General features: G+C 39.0%; 1 protein-coding gene across 1 annotated transcript in view; it reads right to left on the bottom strand.

Moving 5' to 3' along the window:
* Positions 1-22,752, bottom strand: part of gbe1b (glucan (1,4-alpha-), branching enzyme 1b) — a 98,007-nt gene that overhangs the window by 32,793 nt on the left and 42,462 nt on the right. The window contains exons 11-12 of the mRNA XM_003450190.5: positions 16,790-16,900; positions 16,524-16,695 (exon numbers count right to left, since the gene is read on the bottom strand). Of these exons, the coding sequence (XP_003450238.2) occupies positions 16,524-16,695; positions 16,790-16,900 (283 nt within the window). The remainder of the gene's footprint in view (positions 1-16,523; positions 16,696-16,789; positions 16,901-22,752) is intronic.

The raw sequence follows: 22,752 nt of genomic DNA, 5'->3' as shown, positions 1-22,752 counted from the left end.
AAGGTTACTGGCCGAGAGTCATTGGGCAGCTGGGTAAAGGTGGATGTTGATATTCAGTGCCAATTATGCAACCTGTTCAGCCATGTCTATATGCTCTTTTTTCATGCTGTTAATATAGGGGGAAAAAATAAACTTTAATCAATAAACTGATTAAAGAAGCATTGTCTATGGAGCCACAGTCTGATCCTGTAGTGTAGCTGCAGTTTGCACATTTCATGTATTCTCAGCCAGATTTGGTTTAGAGCACAGCCAATATTTAGCATAAGTAGATTTAAATTCACACACTGGTGATGGCAAGCTACATTGTAGCCACAGCGGCCCTGGGGCGCACTGACAGAGGCGAGGCTGCCGGACACTGGCACCACCGGGCCCTCTGACCACCACCAGTAGGCAACAGGTGAAGTGTCTTGCCCAAGGACACAACGACTGAAACTGTCGGAGCCGGGGCTCGAACCGGCAACCTTCCAATTATAAGACGAACTGTCAACTCTTGAGTCACGATTCAGTCATCCACCCATGTGTGTGAATGACTGAATGTGTAAAGCGCTTTGGAGTCCTTAGGGGACTAGTAAAGCGCTATACAAATACAGGCCATTTACCATTTAAAGTGAAAATTTTGTTTGAATTCTGCAATTGAAGACATGCTCAGTTATTTATGAACATGGTCTTTGTTTAAAGCAAGAAATGGATTTGTAACATGGGGTGCATATCTCATTCTGAAAAAACTTTAACAACTAATAAGTGTTACCCAAAGCCAATCACCATCATCCAAAGCATCAGTATGGCTCTTCTTTGGAAAGACATGAATTGTTAAGCACAAGGGATATTGTGTAATTGTAATTGTGTAATTTTTATTTTTATTTTTTTTGTCTTTGAACCCTTTTATAGCCGACAGGTATTGAAGATACGTTTTCTAAGAGGATGAAAGTTGGCATTGCGATGGTGAAAGAAGAAGACATCATCGATGTGTTGGTTGTCCTTGAGGCGGCAGTAATCCTGTCTAATCTGAGGGATGTCTCAAGTGCCATTTCCATGCTGATGGGCCTTCTTTTTGCCCTCAACATAGACTATCCAAAGGAACTTAAGGACATCTTTGAAGTCATTCAGAACATCCTAATGAACATTGGTGGAAGCCAGTGCATCTCACTAGTGCATGGTCTAAGAAACAGACTCTTGCAGAAAGCCATGCAGAACTGTAATTGTATGCTCACAGCATAAAATTGCCTTAGTGTTAAGGACAGTTTTTATTTTACTGTTTGTTTTTTTATTCTTGCAAGTTCTCATTCTCACTTTTGTATGTCACTAAATGACTACACTTTACATTCCAGATTAGACAATTACTCATTTGTTCATGGTTTAAGAAACTTATGTGAACAACAATATAATGGTGGACTTTGCAGATGCTTATCTCATGCAAGTCAGTAGTTTTTCCTTTGTTTTGCAATTGAGCAGACTCAAACTGATGTTTCTGAAATATTCATATTATCAAATGTTTCAGAAGCATGCACTCATTTTCAGAGATATTGGTTCTGTGGAATTTGTTGCAATTGTAAACGAAGACAAATACAAGAGTTTGATGTCTTAGTTGTTATAAACTGATCTTTACTGTCACTTATCAAAGGTTTTGTACTATTTTAATATTTCAAGTTTTATGCTAACAGGTGTAACTGAGCACAATGAAGTTTAAAAATTCTGCAAATGTAAAGAATAACTTTTCTAAAATAGCAAGTGTCCCGTTGATACATTACATTAATGCAGACTTTATGTTGTTACTTCACAAGAATCACTACTGCTCCTAGAGTATTGGTCAGAATTTAATCTTCACCCAAACTGGGCTCAAGACCAAGTTCAAATTTATTGTTTCACAGGGAGCAGCCTTTGAGTTTTGATGGATTGTGAGCCTGATGAGCTACGTCACTGATTTTTCTGTTTCTCAGATGACTAAGATGGCACAATAAATGGTGAATGTTGGGCGCTCATTAGTAATTGTCTTGTCATGTTCTTAAAACAAACTTTCTGTATGAAATGATCAGATAGACTTTAATGGAATCTGTGGGATTTAATTTTTTTTTCTGTAAACAACAGAAAATTAATTTAAAGGAATGTAGATATTTAAACCTGAGATCTAAGATAAACCTAACAGGTAGTTTTGCTGAAATGGATGTTAGAAAGCTAAAAAAACAAAAAAAAAACTTAAGATGTTTAATACACATTTTTCTTTACATCCAGTCAATCAACTCTGATAATTAAAATGAAACTGATTTACAAGTTCACTCAGCTACCTTAAGGAGCTCAGTTAATTAATAAACTTAAATCAACTTAGCTAACAGATTATGTTAGTTAAGCTAAAATAGATTCCTAAGTTAAAAGAACTACTAAAGTATTTGAATTAACTAAAAAACCCAAGTCAACTGAACTAGGACAAGAGTTTAAACAATAGATTATTTTAATTTAGCTGAAAGGGTTTTCCCAAGTAGAAATGACAATTAAAGGAGTTGAACTGACTAACAAATCTCAGTCAACTAAACTAAGACGAAGGTTTAGACAACATGTGATTTTTCATTAAGATAACAATTGGTTGTGTTATAAGAACAAACTCTATTTCTTGACTTAACTTAAAATTTTAAGGCAGCCCTGTACCTGATATTTTTAAGTTGAAACAACAAGTTATATTTTACAGTGTACACGCTGTACGTTTCAAAAACAAACAAAAACAAACCAAAGACACTAATGAGCATTTAACTGAAAGGCTCGGACTAAGTGATGCAAAATGATATAATGCTTTTTGGAAGTGCTCCCACGCAGTAATTTCCACTACAGGATTATTGCTGTGCTGCTAGAAGGCTCGAAGATCACGGTCATTTACTATTGAGTTCTTCCCTTGTCCCTTTTTCTTACTCTTTTGATGATATTATGTACTACTGATCATAAGACATCCCAACATATTTGCAGTTTTACGTAGAGATATGTTATTCTTTTCTCATTTGTGGCATTCAGTATGTTGTATTTGCACTCTGAGTAATTAAAAGATTACAGTACACATGAAGACATAGTGCTATCACATGTTTGGTAAGTGGAGTTGTTTTAAATAAGCATATTAATACATTTTCAGTGTAAAGAATGTATGACTTGTATAGAGAGAACTGGAGTAACATAAAAAAATACATTGTCACCTCAGTTAAAATGTAAACTATGGAAGAGAAGACTGTGCGGAATGAAATATATCATTCCTTCAAGAAAAGATACATATTTTATTATACAAATGTCATCACAGTAAGCATATAGTAATCTCTGGGCCAATACATGTAAAAAGGCACAAAGCAACACTCTCAAATGTTTTAAACCCCTCAAGGAACTCCTTCGTCAGAAAGAAAGAAAAAAAAATATCTAAATTTAGATGTTACTTCACTGTCAAACGTCAATATTTTATGTCTGATGCATAATGTACTGTTTTGCTGTATCCACCCTCAGCCTGGCTCATCAACATCTACAGCACTTTTGAGTTCCTACATGTCCCACAATGATTTTTACCACACCCAAGGGAAATGGCTCTCTGTGTTGCAGTATGTTGCATACAGTATGGGTAGGTGTTGGGAGTGAAAGCACCAAAAGAATCATTGTACATTTTTCTGGTGTAGAAAGGGAGAGGAATGGATCAATGCAGTGGCATGCAATGCACAGTTCAGACTGCAAAAAGCCAAAGAATCTGTTGTAATTCATATACCACTGAGAACACATCCACAAAGATACAAGCTACAAATGCTTTACACAGGTATTCCACCATGGGCAATGTGTATGAGAGTCTTTTCAGTTGTGTCACAGTTCAAAGCCAGTTTTGAGTATGTAGTGTACTCACGGTTGCAAAATTATTATCAAAGATCATGCATTATTGAGGGTCCTCCATAAAACATTAGGGCCCTGCAGGCCAAGGCAGAGACACTGGTAGCTCTGCTGCACCTTTACAGACTATTTCTAAATGTGACATTTTTAGCTTCGTGTCAAGACACTAAACCATAAAACAATATATCGACACCTTTTCAATACATTGCTATTAAAATGACTAAAAAGGATTCTAAAGGCATTAATGGCCTCTAAAGCATGAACTCTACTGTCATTTTTGTATTGTAAAGAAACTTCGGTGGCTATTAAATTCATCATGAATATAGCACCAATGTAGGTTTCACGCAGGATGAATGTAACAAATATTAATTTCTTTTGTAACACCATTATAACAATAAAAAAAACACAAAAAAAACCCACTAGCTCATGACCAAATATCTGTAAACTGAAGATATCCATGTCTCTTATAGGAGACAACAAAGCATGCAGTGTGCCATAGCCATCTGAAAAAAAAGGTTCTGTATCTATGTATATATCTATGTACATGTAAATAGAACAGCTAGTCATCATAGATGATATACTGTATGTACAGGACAAAATGCATAAATGAAACAATTTTACTGTTGTACTATTTGCTGTTTGTAATCAAACTAAAATATAAATAATTTCCCCAATTTCAGACTGAAATTTTGCACATAACTGAGGGTTTCCAATAGTTTTTCGATGTTTACAGTTAATGCAAAAAAATATATATTTGGTTTTCACATTATCAGCAAAGATGTACCATACAGTACATGATGCACAACAGATCACCAAAACTGCGAAATGAATGATAACTTTGTGTTTACAGCTCTTGGTCTGCTTATAAGAAATAACAGTGAAGCCTAAATGGAATAGAACCCAAAGGAAACAATGGATTAAATTTCTGATTCAGACAGAAGGAACTTAACCATAGCTCTCAGGACTCATTCTCATCCCTGGGGTATAATACCCAAGTGTCTTAGTCTCTATACCCTTGGAAAGGTAGCAGTCTAATGCCTAAACCTGATAAGCGAGTCGATGTGAAAGTAAAAAGCAAGTAAAAATAAAGCATATAAAGCCCAAAACACAAAGGCCCCAATAGGAAGGGGAGCACAGTCACCTGCAACTTACACCACTGACACCACCTTTCCACTCTTCTAACTTAGGTATCGTAAATGGCACAGTTATCTCTCAGCAGCCAATACTGCCGATGCATCAAGCCACCAACGCCAAAGGACACCTTGCGCGTAATGGGCAGACGCAGGAGGCATCTGGCAAGATGGCATTATATTACATGCTGGGATGAGAAAGCATTAGTGAAAGCACAAGTGGAAAAAAAATAATTTAAAGAAGCCCTTACACCAGGCTGCACTTGCAATATTTCAGCATCATGTGACTTCATTTATTGCCACAAACTGCACAAATAAAACAACATGCAACAAAAATCTTCCCAGAAATGCATAATATTTTACTAACTTTGAGAAAATGTTTCAGTATGAATTGCTTTTTATTTATAAGCCAGCAGCATTAAGCTTTTCTTTGTCATACTTTTTTTCCTCTGGCAGCGTGGGTGCCATATGGAAGCAGCGAGGGCACATTCAAACACCTGCACGCACAAAACACCAGGGTTAGAGAAAGAGAAAAAAAAAACGTGATCTGCCTGCTAAGCTCTGTCCTAGACAGCAAAAGCCGGGATACTGGCTGGTGCTTTGATAAAAGCTCTTGAAAGAGCTACATTCATTAACGGGATAAGTGCACATGCCTCTTTTGCCTATTTACTTTCAGTTTTCCAGTGTTATTATTTTATAAAGTCTAGTGGAGATGATTGGTTTCCTGGAGAAATTGATTCAGTAACCTGTGGAAGCTTTTGACTCTTCTTTGATTTCAGCTTTAAAGAAACACATTAGACACACCTCCATTAGGTAATCATTTTCCTCTCCTCTACGATAACACGGCAAAGTTCCTCCCATATGCCCGCATTAATCACCATGATAATCACCTTCCTCTACCCTCCTCACAGCTGAAATAAACCAGATAGCACATTCTGTTCAAGGATGAAATATGATGGATTCTCACCCTAATACACAGATAAATAAAATCCTAATAACGTATGAAAGGCAGGCTGTCTCATATGAAATATGGAGACGTGTTTTAGTATTATATAGATGGATTACTTACAAGGATAATACCACAAAGCGAATCTAGATTTGTTGGGTAAACTTCCACATACCCTTTAATACTCTTAAAAAGATAGAAAGCTGGTTCATTGTTCCACAACTGGGACGATAACTGTATTGGTCCTGCTGTATCCAAGGTTCAACTAAGGGATAGAGTCTATTTTCCGGTACCCTGGCGTAGACCATCCCAGGGAGGCTGAAGAGTGGGATTCAACTGAATTTGGAACATACCCTCCAACCCTCTTTCTTGAAAAGGAAAATCGCCACCCCAGTCCGCCAATCCAGAGATACTGGATTGATTAACACCGAGAAGACTAAGGAGCTCATCGTGGACTACAGGAGGAATGCTGACCCACATCCACCCATCCACATTAAGGGGACGGCTGTGGAGCGTGTGAGCAGCTTCAAGTTCCTGGGAGTCCACATCTCCGAAGATCTCACCTGGACGACCAACTGCTCCAAGCTGGTCAAGAAGGCTCACCAGCGCCTCTTCTTCTTGAGGACTCTGAGGAAGAACCACCTGTCCTCAGACATCCTGTTGAACTTCTATCGCTGCACCATCGAGAGCATCCTGACCAACTGTATAACAGTCTGGTACGGGAACTGCTCCGCCTCGGACCGGAAGGCGTTGCAGAGGGTCGTGAAAACTGCCCAGCGCATCGCCGGAGCACCACTTCCTGCCATAAAGGACATCTACAGGAAGCGGTGTCTGAAAAGGGCTGGGAAAATCATCAGAGACCCCAGTCACCCATCACATAGACTCTTCACCCTCCTGCCCTCTGGGAGGCGCTACAGGAGCCTCCGGACTAAGACCACCAGGTACCGGAACAGCTTCTTCCCCACAGCTGTCAGACTCCTGAACTCTGCCTCCTGACATCTGACCCACGTTAAACTCATGGACTGAACATACACACACCCACAACCACTAGCACTTTACCACTACTGTATAGTTCTGTGTAGATAATCATTCTGTACATACGATAATTTTTAATCCCACAACTGTTTATAACTTACATAGTTCACATTCTGTATAACTGTATATCTCAGATTTCTGTATAGTTTTTATTTTATATTTATATCCTGTTCATAGCCTGTACTCACTACAGCCTGTACATACTTATAGAATATTCATAACATACTTCACACTGTGTACATTATAACATACCATAATAGACCCATTTCTGTAATATACTTACACATCTCTATTATTGCTAATTTATATTGTAATATATCTATATCACGACTAAAGCACTTTCTGGATGGATGCAAACTGCATTTCGTTGCCCTGTACCTGTGCATGTGCAATGACAATAAAGTTGAATTCTATTCTATTCTATTCTATTCTAATCCTAACTTCCATGCAATGTCACAGAGGCATGTCAAACAAGACAGCCCTATAACACCCAGAGGTTTGAGTAGTTGCTAAGTAATCCCTTTTGTCCCCAGACTACGCTTGACCTGAAGACGGCACAGCACAGAAGTAGTCTTTCCACCAACCCTCTACACCCTCAGTTGAAGTCAGAAACACCATCTCATCCGCTTTCTTCATGGTTTGCCAGAACTGCCTCAAGACCAACCGAAAGTCTTGTTCCATGGCCTAACTGAATTCCCACACCCAACTCCAGAACCACAAGCCATCCAAGCTTCACAGGACTCCTCCTTCAGCCTGCTGGCTCCCTTTACCTCTGGTTTCCACCTGGCTCTGGCTCAGTTGCCACCACGTCAGGGGCCAATCATCTTACGCCCATAACTGTTTGGGTGTGCCATCATTGCCTGACATCCTCTCCCGCCATCTGATGCAATTAACCACGAGGTAATGAGCAGAGATGGGCAGTAATACACTTTTTTCAAGTAACGAGTAAAGTAAGGGATAACTATTGCAAAAAAAAGTAATAGATTAGAAAAAAGTAATAGAAAAATAGATTTAGGGAGCAACAGGACTTAGTGCTGCAGAGTCTTCGATTTTATTTATTTTCTGCTGTGTTTTACTTGCATCTACTTGAAAGAGTGAGTGTAAAAACAAAAAATTATTTTATTTTATATGCTGGACTATGCAGAAAATAGGTTTAAATGTTAAACAAATTTCTTCAAGTCAAAGTCTGTTGCATATAATTAAATTTTTGCTTGATGCAATGTCCATAAAGTTAAAAGATTAAAACTTATAAAACAAGTTTTAAAAAGAGACTTTTTCATTTGATTACATTTTATATGATGGATTATGCAGAGAAAGTAGAATTGGGCAGAAAGGTCTATTGCTTTATTACCTATTCAGGTTGTGTATCATGTTTTTAAAAAGTAACTAAGCAACTACTTACTTTTGAAAATAAGTAATCAGTAAAGTAGCGGGATTACTTTTTGGAGAAGTAATCAGTAATTAGTTACTAATTACTTTTTTCAAGTAACTTGACCAACACTGGTAACGAGCACATAACTGCTCTGTTCCTGTCTTCCCCAGATTGTCCAATAAAGGCCAATAAATTGATGATTTAAAACTCCAATACATGACACAGTGGCATACATATGTATTTTTCTGTTACAAGTAATTATTTACTCCTTCACGCTCTCTGAGTGCCCTCTGGTGACTAAACTACCAACACTTGCATGGCTGAAGGGTGTTTCTCCTGTTTCTTCTTGACCATTAAATGTTTCATTTATTAGATATTATAAATTCTGATGCCAATAGATAGACTTTAATAGATGCAGCTAGGATAAGCTTCAGTCTCATGCAACCCTGAATGGGATAAGTGGGTGGATGGAAATTTTAAAATATCTAATACTTAAATATTTTTATATTATAACCTTTAAGTATTTTAGGAAAAAGTATACGTAAGCAGTTGTACTAAGGCAAGACTTTATACACATACTTAATGCTGGAACAGTGTCAGAAAGCTCATGGAGGCCCTAACAATGATATGATTAATGGAGGGCAACTATGTTTACACAAGGTTATGTCAGGCAGCTTTTCAGGTGGCACGTTCCATTACTCCTCTACACAGCTCTGCATCAGATAAGGGCTTGACAGTGACACAGTCCCCTCAGTAATTAGCAGCCCAAGAAGCAGCCAAGGATCAATCTGTTTTCCATTGGAGGGATTCTGGCAAAGTAAGATCAATGAGTGAATCAGAAGAGATCAGAAGGCGAGTCACAGAAGGTTTTAGATGCAATACAATAAATAAATAAATAAAACAAAGCTAGACATGATGCAATGATTATTTGCACCTGCTAGATTGATTTCTTGTTACTGTGTTAATATGCACTCCCGCTCCAAGTTTGTACATTAAATAAGCTTTACTGGTCCAACAGCAGAGATGGGACTGGCACATTCATCCCAAACCACAGGCCTCAAAGCACATTTAGCTCTCAGTGGGATTATGTATTTGAAATGTATGAGGAGAAAGAGCTGGTTTTCAATTCATTGTCCAAGGCTGCAGTATAATAGTTGCCTGTTGCATTGTAGCTCTCTATGAATGCAAAGTGCTCGGAGAAGTTTTAGCTCAATAATTTAGACTGTAAATCTGCAAGGTTATCTTAAGTCTCTGTGAGCACTGAAAGTCAGGAAGTTGGAGCACTTCCATTTTGTCCCTGCTGATGTAATGATAAAACCACTCAAGCGTTTCATTACTGCCACGCCACTTGGTGCTTTAATGTCACTCACGCTCCAACATCCTTTACAGTATCCGTCTCTGAGCCCCTCAAATGCGGATGCTCCCTTTGTCCTCTTGCTGTGTAGTGTTTGCTTTTGGTCATGAGTAAATAAATGGGTTTTTCTAGTCTAGGCACTTCAAATTGATTTGCTTGCTCAAACAATTTGCTCTTGCTCAGCACTGGCTAAATGACTCTGCCATCATTGATCCATTGACACGGCGTGTCATCTCAGATTTACTTGATATTTTTTGTCCCGAGCATTTTCTACCACTCGTCTACTGGTCTGAACTTGGAAAAGTTCGTAATAATCAACTTCAGCGTCTTATGTTTTTGTAGACCTGAAAAAATGTTTCATCAGCTCCCTCATTTTATGTTCTTTTGAAAACACTTTCACCCACTATTACTTATCATAATATGATAGCAGAATTATTTTAGTCAGCCTGACAGCAGTTTTCAAAAGAGAACAATATTCCTTTCTCTGCTTCCTTTATACTGGCCTTCTTTCATATATCTGCTCTTCAAACCACTGAGCTTTACTTGACTGGATTGTCTCGACTTGACAGAACGGTTTACATTTAAGTTTGAATTCTGGGTTGTCTCACTTGTCTAATTCTGCAAACTCTAAATTTAGAATATCAAATAGAGTTAACTAACAATTTTCCAGAGGGAGATTTCATTTTTATGTTTAAGCATATGCATATACGTAAATGGCTCTTCTGAAGCCTTTTGCCAGGTGGAGAATACTCAAAATGCTATTGTATATGGTATCAGCTCCACTTATATACAGGTCATTTAATTGTGGATGACTTTCAACCTTCTTTGAAAATACTCTTTAACCTCCTGTCTTCATGAAAACCGTCAGATCTCGGTAATAAGTCTCCTAAGACGATTTTCTTTTTCAATCCACAGTCACATCCGCCTCCTATGAACAGCAGACTGGTTTAGCTATATTTATATCCAATTCTAACCTTCACCTTCAATGTTGATTTACTGACTGAACTCCAGGTTTGCTAACCTGTGACTTATATTATTAAGATTATCATTTTTAGTCTAGGGCTAGAGTAATTTTATTCCAACATACACTGTAAATGTTTGCATAATGTAATCAATATAGAGGACAACAAAATAATGACTTGTGTATCATTAATTCAGCCCAACTGTTTCAGTTGAAGATGTGGCTATGGTTCATGACGGATTTATACAGAGCTTCAAATGCCAATATCTATGTTAAAATGCCACAGAGCAAAAAAATGAGTAAATAAATAAAAACTGTTTACTGTCTGGTGACTGTTTTGATGTCTACAGCCATTTCTTTCCTCATTGTATAAGCACATTTTCTTGTTTTTAAATCACCCATATAAAATTTATTAAGGCTCAATGTTATGGGTGTGGCTTCTGGGACACATTCAAAACAGATATAGCCAACTAGCTTTGTGTTTTCCATCATTTCTGAAAATTCCTGTCAAAAGGATTTCTGGACTCTGTCTATGGTGCCGTTACCTTTTGAGCAATTGTAATGCAATTATGTGACAACTAAATTGACTCCCTGTGTGGGGTTAATTGGACCAACAGACCATCCAACTAGTGTGAGCCAGTGCTGGTGAAAGTAATTCTGTTATGGACATATACAGTTAGGCAAAATTACAAAAACTTATTAATGTACGTGATTGAAGTGTAGACTTAGGGGCGACCGTGGCTCAGGGGGTTGGGAAGCGTATCTGCAACCGGAAGGTCGCCGGTTCGATCCCTGGGCAGTGGGCTCTCTGTCCTGGTCGTTGTGTCCTTGGGCAAGACACTTTACCCTACCACCTACTGGTGTTGGCCAGAGGGGCCGATGGTGCGATATGGCAGCCTCGCCTCTGTCAGTCTGCCCCAGGGCAGCTGTGGCTACAACTGTAGCTTGCCTCCACCAGTGTATGAATGTGAGAGTGAATAGTGGCATTGTAAAGCGCTTTGGGTGCCTTGAAAAGCGCTATATGAAATCCAATCCATTATCATTATTATTATTATTATTATTATTGTGATATATTATGATATAATGATATATTATTATATATCATTATTATTATTATTATTTCCAGGTAATAATGATACCTTGATTCTTTAGTTGAATCAAGGGGTTCAACTAAAGAATTTTGGAAATAATTAGGAATTACAGTTCCCCATTCTCAGATAATGAAAACTATTTCGTCAGGTGGGTTGTAAGCAGTTTTATGGCCAGGTGAGATCTGTTCTATGGACTGGCATTTGTGTCAAAAGACAACATAGTCACATGCAAATAATTTCATTTCACAGGTGCAGGTGTTCATTGGAACTTGTACAGTTAAATTCCAGGTAGATTTAACAATATGCATGCGTGGAACTCAGCAGCCAAGCACACAAAGAAGCAATCACACAGGCCAGATTGTCTGGTTGGCAAGTGCTACAGCAGATTCACGCTGTCGCATACAGCTCAGCCCTTTGAGAGGAATTCCGCTTGCTCAGATCAATCTGACATTTGATAGTTTGGAAAGGGGTGGTCGGTTAAAAAAATAAAAATAAAATAAAACAAAAAACCTCCCCCCAAAAATATCCTCTATTGTGCTTGGTCACTTTCAAAGCAGTGATGCTACAATCTCTGTGGCTGACAGATTAGCATGACAAATGGAATCAAAGTTGCACCATGGTAGGCTCTGTTTTATACCATATTTGTTTACAATTTGGAAAATGAAGTTTGTCAAATTAACTAGCAACAGTGATAAATTGAATTGTGTGCAACACAATGAATATCTATGCCTGTAATATGAAATTATTTGCTTGAGATTATTATTTTCTGGCGTGCCACTTTTAAAACAAATGAAATTCCAGTTCCCTTAATTATAGTTCCCTTAATATTGACATGTCATCTCAAAGACCTGAAGTTGATTCAAGGTGTTAAACTTGTATCTGGTAGCTTTTCACTGGAATTTTCAATATGAACTAAAAACTAATTTTGATGTAATAAGGTACATTAATAATAATAATAATAATAATAATAATAATAATAATAATAATAATAATAATGATGATAATAATATGCAACACAAAAAGGCCAGAAAGACCAATGAAAACAACTAAAGTGCATGGCGACAGATGGTTGAGAAAATACCCTTCACAACATCTAGCCAACTCAAGAACACTCTCAGGTTGTAGGTCTATCATTGAAAACAAGAGATGGTTTACAACAAGTTGCAAACCCAATGGTTACACTCAGGCTTAAGAAGTCCAGTTTAAAGCTCACCAAAAAAATCTCTAAAAGAGCCTGCACAGTTCTTAAAAAAAATGCTTTGTAAAGATCAAACCCAGATTAACTTGTACTAGAATGATGGGAAGAGAAAAGTATGGAGAAGGAAAGGAAAAAGTCATGATTCCACTCATACTGGATCATCTGTCAAACATGGTGGAAGCAGTGTGCTGGCATGGGCTGTATGGCTGCCAGCAGAACTGGGTCACTATTGCTTAGTGATGATGGGACTGCTGAAGTAGCAGAAATCTTACATTCATCAGTGCAAGTGCAATACTGATACCCAGGAAAATACTCTATACCATACATACCAAAACTTAAGAGGCATTATTCATTTTATTTTTATTAGAACAATATAAACAATAACTTAAATGACGACACTATTTTTTAAATTAACTGATATAGTGCAAATATATGAAAGCTGTTTAGTATTTCAATGAACTGGGAGCTTTACTGACTTCTCAAAATTCCTTCTAAAGCATTGTTAAGTGTCAGTGAATGTAAACTACTTCTGCTGCTACTGAGTGGAAGAGCCATGTACCTGCCTGAATGCAGGTGCTGTGTGAAGCTGTGTATCAGCTGGAGGAGGCGAAGACTGCGCTGTTCAAATCGATACTGTTGCAAATGAGTCTATCTAATCCGATAGCAATTTTTAGTAATGATTTGTATCTGAGAGTCAGTTTCTTGACCGCTCTAGTCCTGGCTCAGATTCAGCCAAATGCAACAAAACTGACTGTATGGTGCTTCTTAGTACAAATGGACAACGGCCCACAGTATTTCTTTGCCTTGAGTTTCTCAAGGAGAAATGGGATATTTTTCAATAACCAAGTCAGTCACCTGATCTCAGCCAAATATGCAGCAAACACAAACAAAAGAGCAGGAACTGAAGGTGGCTGCAGTTAAGGCTTATTAGAGGATCTCAAAGGAGGAAACACAGCATTTGGTGACGTCCATGGGTTCAAGACTTAGGGCAGACTTTCATCTAGTCCTTATACTTAAAACACTGCAAGTTTGTTGAATTACTTTTGAGCCTCTGAAAACAGAGGTCTATGTATGAAAAACAGCTCTAACTCCTAAACTGTTGTAAAATTTTTTGAATATAAATTATTCTTTGAATAATTTATTGTTATTGTACATGTACAACAAAATAATGGGATCTCCACGCCAACTGTTCAGGAGTTAAAAAACAATAAATAACAGTAACCCTTTCACGCATAGTGGTCACTACAGTGGACAGCTATTCAAAGGTTGTTTTCTTGTATTTGTGTCAGTGCTGATGGTATACTTGCACATAAACCACTACATTGGACACTGATGTGTCACTCCATACCCCGCCATCCACCTCCAAAAGTGATGTTGTCCATCTAAGTGGACATGTAAAGAACTCTTTGAAAAGTACATGTTTAAAAAAATGAAGTTCAAAAATCTTTTTTTCATGCCTACAGATGAATAAAATACTTAAGAGAAAAATTGTGATTGAGGTTGACATAATTCATGCATGAAAGGGTTAATTAAAAAAAAAGATATCCATCTCTCTCTATATATATCTATATCTCTTACTATTCATCCAATTTCAACCCACAACCTTCTTGCTGTGAGGCAACAGTGTTTCAGTGTAAAGCTGTTGAAACTGTGTTCACACAACAGCTGGGTGTGATTTAGATGTCTGCTAAACTTTCCCTTTTGAACTAAAATTTAACCCACTTTGAGCCCACACATCGATGCACCGTTCCGACCTCTAATCAATGGAAAATTGCTCCATGGGTGGGTTTAGGCCAGGATAGCAAGTGAGCAAATTTTGTAGTATTTACCACAAAAGAGTGATTGAGTTAATGAAATCACTGTCAAATCGACTTTTCAAGTATTGTTTTGTCTCATCAACTCACCGTGATTCTGAAGCTGCCAGAGTGGTTGAAAGTAAATGTGGCAGCAAAATCCATGTGAGACAAGCGCCAAGAGTGCAGCAACGAGTGCCTCTGAGCTATACTTTAGCCAGAGAATCAGATATAATTACTATCAACTGTCCTTCAGTTGTCTTTTCTGACATCCTAATCATTATGGACTGCCCTGTTATGATTGTCCATTGAGAACAGCTGTTTTGACTGTGCTTCTTTTCACCAAGCACATCAATCCACTTATCAGAAGTCGACAGTCTTTTCCCGAGGTAAAAATTGGACATTTTGGTGAACAGGGATTGACAACAAGTTCAAATGGTCAGCACAGGAATTGTTTTATTGTTTGACCTGAGCACCTGGTCACCAGGTGGAGCTAAAATGCTTTGGATCACAAGTATAAGCAGTATTTACATTAAGCAAGTGAGTGGCACGTTCAAGGAAATGCTTTCCTTTGAACCAAGGTCAGCTTCCATCATCATTAATTATCACTTTATTATCTTTACCAGCAGGCCTTGACAAAGTCATGCCCCTGGCTCAGACGATGAGTTGAAAATGAAGAGCATTTCAACAATGACTGAGAACTGACTCCATTTGAGCAAAGGGGAGGGGACCTGTTTGACGGCTTTTGCCCTGTATTTTATGATCAAGTCAGCAAAGCGATGTCAGCCCCACTTCAAAATGGCTCTTTGATGCTTATCATTGGCCTTGACTTATTGGCAGCAAGCTACTTCAGCTCCATGAAAGAAATACAACAAACCATATAAATGAGCACTTTCCCCGAATGAAAAATTCATCGAGTTATTTTTAGCCTTGATGAATTTGCATTTCCATTATTGAAATGGTAAAAAGAATTTATTTATTTAATTATTTTCTATTTTACGTTCAAACAAAAAAGCACAGTATGCTACAAGGGTATACAGAAAATAACTGTAGCTAGAGTAATAACAGCACTAGGTAGGGATAGCCTTATCAATTAAATATTTATCATAAAGCCTCTTACTGCTTGTTGCCTGCGTAACACTTGGATGGACAGGAGAATAAATGCGTATTTATATCTGTTCGGTGAACACTAAGGGATTGTTGTGTCTGCCTGAGGGAAGAAGTTCAAATTCAGGAAGAATGCGGTGCATGAGGGGGATCTGAAATGATTCTCCTCGCCGTTTTAATAAAAAATGAGCCAAACAGAGGGGTGCTGCCTCACAATCATGACCTTCATCACCTCTTGACTGTTCAGCATTTCAATGTTAGCTGAACCATGTTGTTATGTGGTATGATTACGTAAGAATATTGCCTAATCAAATAGCAAGATGTCATGTAGACTGATTTATTTTGTCTAATGTAAAAAATGTGAATTTATATGACATACATAGTTATGCAAACTCACTCTCATATTACTGCAAAGCATATTAAAAATCTTTAAGCTGTCATTCTTGACAAGGAATAAAAGACAAGGAATATTTGAAGATTTTAAAGGTGTGAACTTACTAGAGTAGGTAATAATTTTGATTGTTATAAAAAAAAAGTACAATAAAATAACAGAACTATACTACATGACACCAAAAAGAATCTTGTTAAAGATAACAAAGTCAATGCAATATTCCTTAAAGCCTGCTTAGAATATAAATCTGGCATATAATAAAATCCATGAAATGTTAGATTTTATGGATTAGCATGGTGACTCACCCATGAAGTTGAGGTAGCCTTCTCCACCCAGGCCATGAGTGATGAGGCGGATCATCTTATGCAGCTGCATGCCACGGTCTATGATGGCTGTCATGGGGATCAGGGAGCTCATGTTGGTGTACATCTCCTTGTCCATCAGCCAGAAGGCCAGGCTCTTATCGCCAACCAGAGCCTACAAAGGCAGTCCGTGTTTCATTATTCACACGTTCACGCTGAACTAATGCAGACTCTACTGGCACAACATAAGACGCTGTAGAAAAGTTTACCTGATCGTGACTTTCGGCATAAGCTATGCACTTCTCTCCGTATCGCCTGTTGGTCAGTGTGTGGACGATATTGCCTATGTTCCACTCCTCATCCTTTAACTCCTTCAGGATCTAAACAGTGACAGAGACGGGTTATTGAAAAAGGGTGTGATAGATGTGTAGCTGAGAGAGCTGTTCTGGCCCTGACTGATGCCTAAAGCTCAGTGTTTCAGTTCTGGCAGTCTTTCTTCCTTTCCTGAGTTTTCTCTGGGTTACACTTCTCTCTCAGATCAATCTCTGTTTTGACATCTCTATATCCGCACTGTGAGTTATGTCTATCTTTGAATGGTGGTAATGGAGTTTTTAATAACTTCACTACAGCCCATGGGTAGTAAGGCATCAGCTCTCTCCACCTGAGATGGGCAAGGTCAGAGCCTCTCATCCAAACGGAGGGATTCAACAATAAATCCAAACATGGAATCAATGCCCCTCTGCTGGCCTGCCTACATGCACACTTTCTGCCAAAGGAGTCATTTACAGAGGTCAGAAGCAAACACGGGGGTCACCAAAACATGCACCCAAAGCCTATCCTCCCACAGAATGTTGCTATACAGTCGCACTAACTAGCCGTAATTGCCATTCCATTAACAAATAATAGTAGAGCAGCAATAATTATATGTACTGCAGTTGGCAGAGAGTGGGTTTAATAAATAAGAAATGCTAGAAAGCTACAGTAACATTATCATTTCTAAAAGTGCCCTCCAAGAACCCTTGGCAATAGACATACAGCCTGTCTGACTGGTGGGGGAGTTGGAAAACCCATTTCAGTGACAGGCTGAGGTCTGCTCTGTGGAATTGGCAGTGACAGCTGATTGACATGTCAGGAAACCTTTATATTACTCTACAGAGCCATAATCCTCTGAGTAAAGAGAGTAAATTGTGCCGATCAATATGTCTGAGATGAACTGGCTGGTCCACCTAAATAGAGGCTATCCCGCTCTATATATCACCATCTGTTCACATTCACTTCTCCTCACCTTAGCCTTGTGTGGCCATATTAGTCATTGCCAATGCTACCAGAAAACCTCAGTAGGGTGCTTATTATCTACATGTACTACAAATTCTCAGATGTTTTAACTGCTCGTGGCTTGCCTTGATCCTCGAGCTAAGCCTTGTCCACTACTCTCTGGATTGAGGTCAGCCACAAAACTGAGCAAACAGCATATCTAAAAATCACTTACAGTTACAAACAATTTCTAATGTTTTTACCACCTAAGCTTCCCACCAATCAATCTATATTAAAGATGACAAAACAAATTAGTTATTAGTAGTTTATTTGGAGTTTATGTTTAGTACTTTTGGCTCTTAAACTACCGTATTTTTCGGACTATAAGGCGCACTTAAAATCCTTTAATTTTCTCAAAAGTCGACAGTGGACCTTATAATCCGGTGCGCCTTATGTATTAAAAATGTTTTAGTATGACTTTGGTAAACTATGAACCCGCGCCACTTGATGGCTTGTCGGAGCATTACGGCTACCGTAGTCAGGAGCCTCGCGGAGTAATAACTACTGTGCTTCAACATAATATTATGGTGTGTGTATAAGGACCCCAAAATGGCACCTGTTAAGAGACATGTTACAAAGCGGGCAAGTTACGCAACTATCTGCCAATGGATTGTGGATGCCTAGGCTAAGGTATCAGTCTCAAGTGTTGTCTGAGCTTTCACGAAGGCCGGAATCATCGTTGAACAGCTAAGTAACAGCAACGAGACTTACTCGGATAATGACCAGAGGGATCCGGGCATCGCCCAACTGTTAAACTCAGACACTGGAGATGAAGAATTTGATGGATTTGTGGAAGAGGAATGAACTGAAAAAGTGAGTGTATTGTTCTGTATTTTATGTATTACAACTAAACAATTTTGAGAGTTATTGTGAATGAATTGAATAAAGTTAGACTTATCTGACTGTTTGTTTCACTTAATGCACCTTATAATCCAGTGTGCCTTATAGTCCGAAAAATACGGTACTCTTTGGTCTTGAATATTTAGGCAGAAAAGAGAACAACTTCCATCATAATATTTAAAAGGTAACACTTGGAAGCAAAGTAAGCAAGTTTTTCTTGTTTTTTTTGGTTTTTTTTAAACCCAGTTCTCTTTGTAAAACAATGTCACAAAACAAATGGCTTTATAATGGAAAACGTAATGGTAATAATATTTGTAAGGCAAACAGTCATTTCAGGGACAAGTGGAAGTGAAGCTAAAAAAAAAAAAAAAACATATCACATGTTGAGGTGAGTATAGAAAAAAATTATTAAATACAAACCGTTAATTTAATTCAAAGTGTCTTGTTAGGGAGGACGGCTTGGTCTAATTACACAACATGCAGATAAATTACACTATAAATTACACATTAAACACCAGCTAAATGAAAGTCTTCTAAAAGATTGGCATCTTTTTGTTCACCTCCAGCTCGAGTATCACAGCTAGAGAACCGAATTTACAGGATATGCCCCAGAGATCATCCTAGTTGCCTCCACATCCACGTACAATCAGACATTTTACACTTCCTTATGAATCATTACAATTCAATTCAACCACAAAAGTGGTCTGGGAGCAATTAATCTGGGAGTGGGACTGTCGGAGCAGAGACAGAAGTGAATGGGTTGACGACTTCTCTACCACCAGCTCACCCACATCAGCCCCGACCAGCCGAGCTTCCTGGCACCACTGACACTCCACTTCATCAATGATAATGAGCAGTGCACAAATCTTACTTTACAAGCCTGCTGTCAGGAGCCAACCAGAGTGCCCAGATTAATTAGGCAGAGCCAAAAATAAAATTAAAAAAAAAAATCTTGCAGCGCAGGATGAGGTCATCTCACTGTCACAGACATGCTGTGACTGATTCAAGAGGCTCTCTTCCACCATCACATAGTGCTGGCAAGGACTTGGTGGGGAATGTGAGTCTAAAGCTCTTGTTTTACATTTTGTGGCTGGCCTGAGCATCCTGCCTCTGCTCTCTCTGCAATCACATTTGCTGAAAGTGTGTTTGAGTTTGCGTTGCTATGGGCACATCCTCTCTTTGCACATACAGTGCCGCCCCCAGAGGTGAAAAGGGAACAAAGGTGTGCAGTTCTCAATCCAGTGGATCAAGCTAATTTGATCCCATCTTCATATGTTCACTGTTTTGAAAATTAATGAACTTTTCTGCCCACAGAAATGTCTCATCGGCAGGCTTCGCTCAGCTGAAAAACACTTGTTAGCTCACCTCACAGTTTTCCTGCAAAAGCCCTTGCTAAAGAAATCCTGCACCGCCGGTTAACACCACACAAGGGTGGCCTCAGAGTGCAATTAGCTAATAAAATAAAGCAGGACGAACCTGAAATGGTGCTGTCATTAAAGCAGGCAAGCAGAGTGTGACACTGGCAGAGGGGGTCAGACAGAGTGGGCGCCCTTTTAAGGCTGGCAAAGAAATCGCTGACATGTTTACATAAACAGGCTGAAGAACATCTTTGCTTTCTGGCAGCCTGAATTTTATTAAGTCATTGTAATTGAAAGTGTTTCTGCTATGATGGGTAGAGCAAAGTATGTGGACTAGAAATAGATTTTCCCCCTGAAACTAATAAGGACAGAGGTGTGCGGACTGATATTTTCATTCAATTAAAATAAATGGAGGAACAGAAACAAGAATTGGAACAATTGACTCAGAGGTCATTCGAGTTGAACAGCTGAGAGAAGCAGAGGGCTGCTGGAGAATTCTCCGTGTCACCTTCTTTTATCCGAGCTGCAACCATGGAGCCCTCTACCTCTGCCGCCTCTAATTGTTTCAATTACATCTCAATCCACTGTAGCTGGAGGGAAGGGTGCTTGTTAAATTAAAGGGCTTTTGTAACATTATCCATTAGGAGTGACAGCATTTTATGGTGATAATCAGATCGAATCATCCAAACTTGTGCTGCGCGCCTTATCTGGTCCTCTCATTAGGATATCTTAATTTTTCACAGTCTGTTGGTCCTAACAGCCTTGTGCAGCCAGTAAATGAGTCATATCAATCAGTCATGCTGAGGACGAAACACAGCGTGAGGTCCCAGCCAAGGAACTGAGAGAAATTCATCCGTGCACACATGTGAATCTATAAATAAGCTCACGGTTCTGTTGCTCTGCGTCTTTGTCTCCCTTTCCCTCTCTTTCTTCCTGCCTGTCTGTCTCTCTCCGTCTGTCTGAATGCCTGCCCTCCGCGCTTCACGTCTTCCTTCTCTGCAACACACACCTCACTGGAGGCTCACTTCAGTCCATTCAAATCCCTCCCTAATTGACACTCTGTGAGAAGAGGCAAGGCTAGCCCTGAGTGCACTCCACTGACTATACCAAGGCATGTTCATATGAATGCTTCCCTGCACAGAAATACAAAAAAAAAAAAAAAAAAAAATTCGTTGCTCACTTGCTCTCCTCCAGCTTCAAGTCTCCTGAGGGAAGGAACAAATTTAATTGAAAATTGCAACCAGGAGAAGAATCTAAACAAATATTGCATTGCCAGCAATATTGTTTGGAAAGTAAAAGCAGCAAGAACCTCTCCAGAGGCATCCTGAGGATAATCCTGTGAAACCTCGGTGGTACAGCACTGCCTGCTGCACGCCTATTGCAAGTATCACAGAGGAAGGTCAAGTCTGGGACGATCTCTCTCTCTCCCTCTTCCCCTCTCCTCTACCTCCACATCCCTACTACTGAGTAAAACCCACTGCTGTGAGAGACAGACTTGATTAACGATGCGTTGACTTCCCCCACTGAGAAACACAAGAAACCATAGAGCAAGAGGATGCATGCGGTGCCGAGGTCAGACTCTTTATATTTTGCTTTTTCACCAAAATATGAGTAAATAAAACTTCAAGTGTGGGCTAGCAGATACATTTAAAAAGGCACAGTTTTACATGAATTTTAAATCAGACAACCTCTTTAGGCATTCTGCATACAGACATTTTCCTCAAACGGAAAAAAAGCCTCTACTTTCTCTGAAAATGCTCACATGCACCCGTAAAAAAATAAATGATTATTTTTAAAAAACGGTCTACATTCATCTACCGGCTGAACCCGACAGACAGACACATCCCCAGAGAAAACTCACTGCAACTGTACTTTCTAAAGTAATAATTGCTGATTTCATCAAAACACATTCTGTCATCAAGCACAAACGGGGTCAGGAAAATAAATTAGAAGTTGCGTGCTGGTCCCAAGTATTGTAAAGTTATCCAAGTCCTCCAGATGACACATACACAGAGCTCTAAAGCAGAAATAGCTGCTTGAACCTGTCCATGTTCATTGGGATGCTGGTGCTGTCACCAACTGCGCCTAAAAAACTAAAAAAGAAAATTATTTAATAAAATCCATAATAACCTTATTTTGTCTCTGGGTGGATGGTGGGGCGGGTATGTGCTTTCTGCTACTTGGCTTCAATATTATATAGTTATGGACTTCCATACCTGATGGCTGAACAGATATAAACAATGTTTTTCCAGTGTGGGCCATCAAGCACTTTCACAGTGGCAGTTTGGGCTGGAGTGCCAAACTAAAGGGTGCTTCAGCAGTTGTTGTGGAAGAAATGAGAATATTTGGTGCCCAGAATTTTCCATCCAGTCTGAAGCAGTGTTGTATGATAACACGTCGTTAACACCCAACACTGTGATACTGTTATCATTTTTGCCCATAATGAAGAGTAATTGGAAGCACCCATGAAGCTGCTTTTGTTAAGTAAAAAAATCGAGTTACTGGTTGTGTACTCATCAGGAGTATTAGCATACTAAATATATACAGTACATAAGTCCTGTTGACCAATACCTATAGACATACAGCACAACGCAGCTCCTTTTGTAGTGTCATCTGCCAGACAGGAAGCTAATGAATGCCTTTCCTCCAGCAGGTTTTTCTCTGCATGCTTTTTGTTTGAGCTTCCTTCCCTGAGCAAAGAGCTGTGCGTCATGCTGTAT

Source organism: Oreochromis niloticus, linkage group LG14, assembly GCF_001858045.2.
Source record: "Oreochromis niloticus isolate F11D_XX linkage group LG14, O_niloticus_UMD_NMBU, whole genome shotgun sequence".
Lineage (NCBI taxonomy): Eukaryota > Metazoa > Chordata > Actinopteri > Cichliformes > Cichlidae > Oreochromis > Oreochromis niloticus.
Note: the sequence above shows the minus strand (reverse complement) of the source record. Positions and strands in the feature narration are given on the sequence as shown.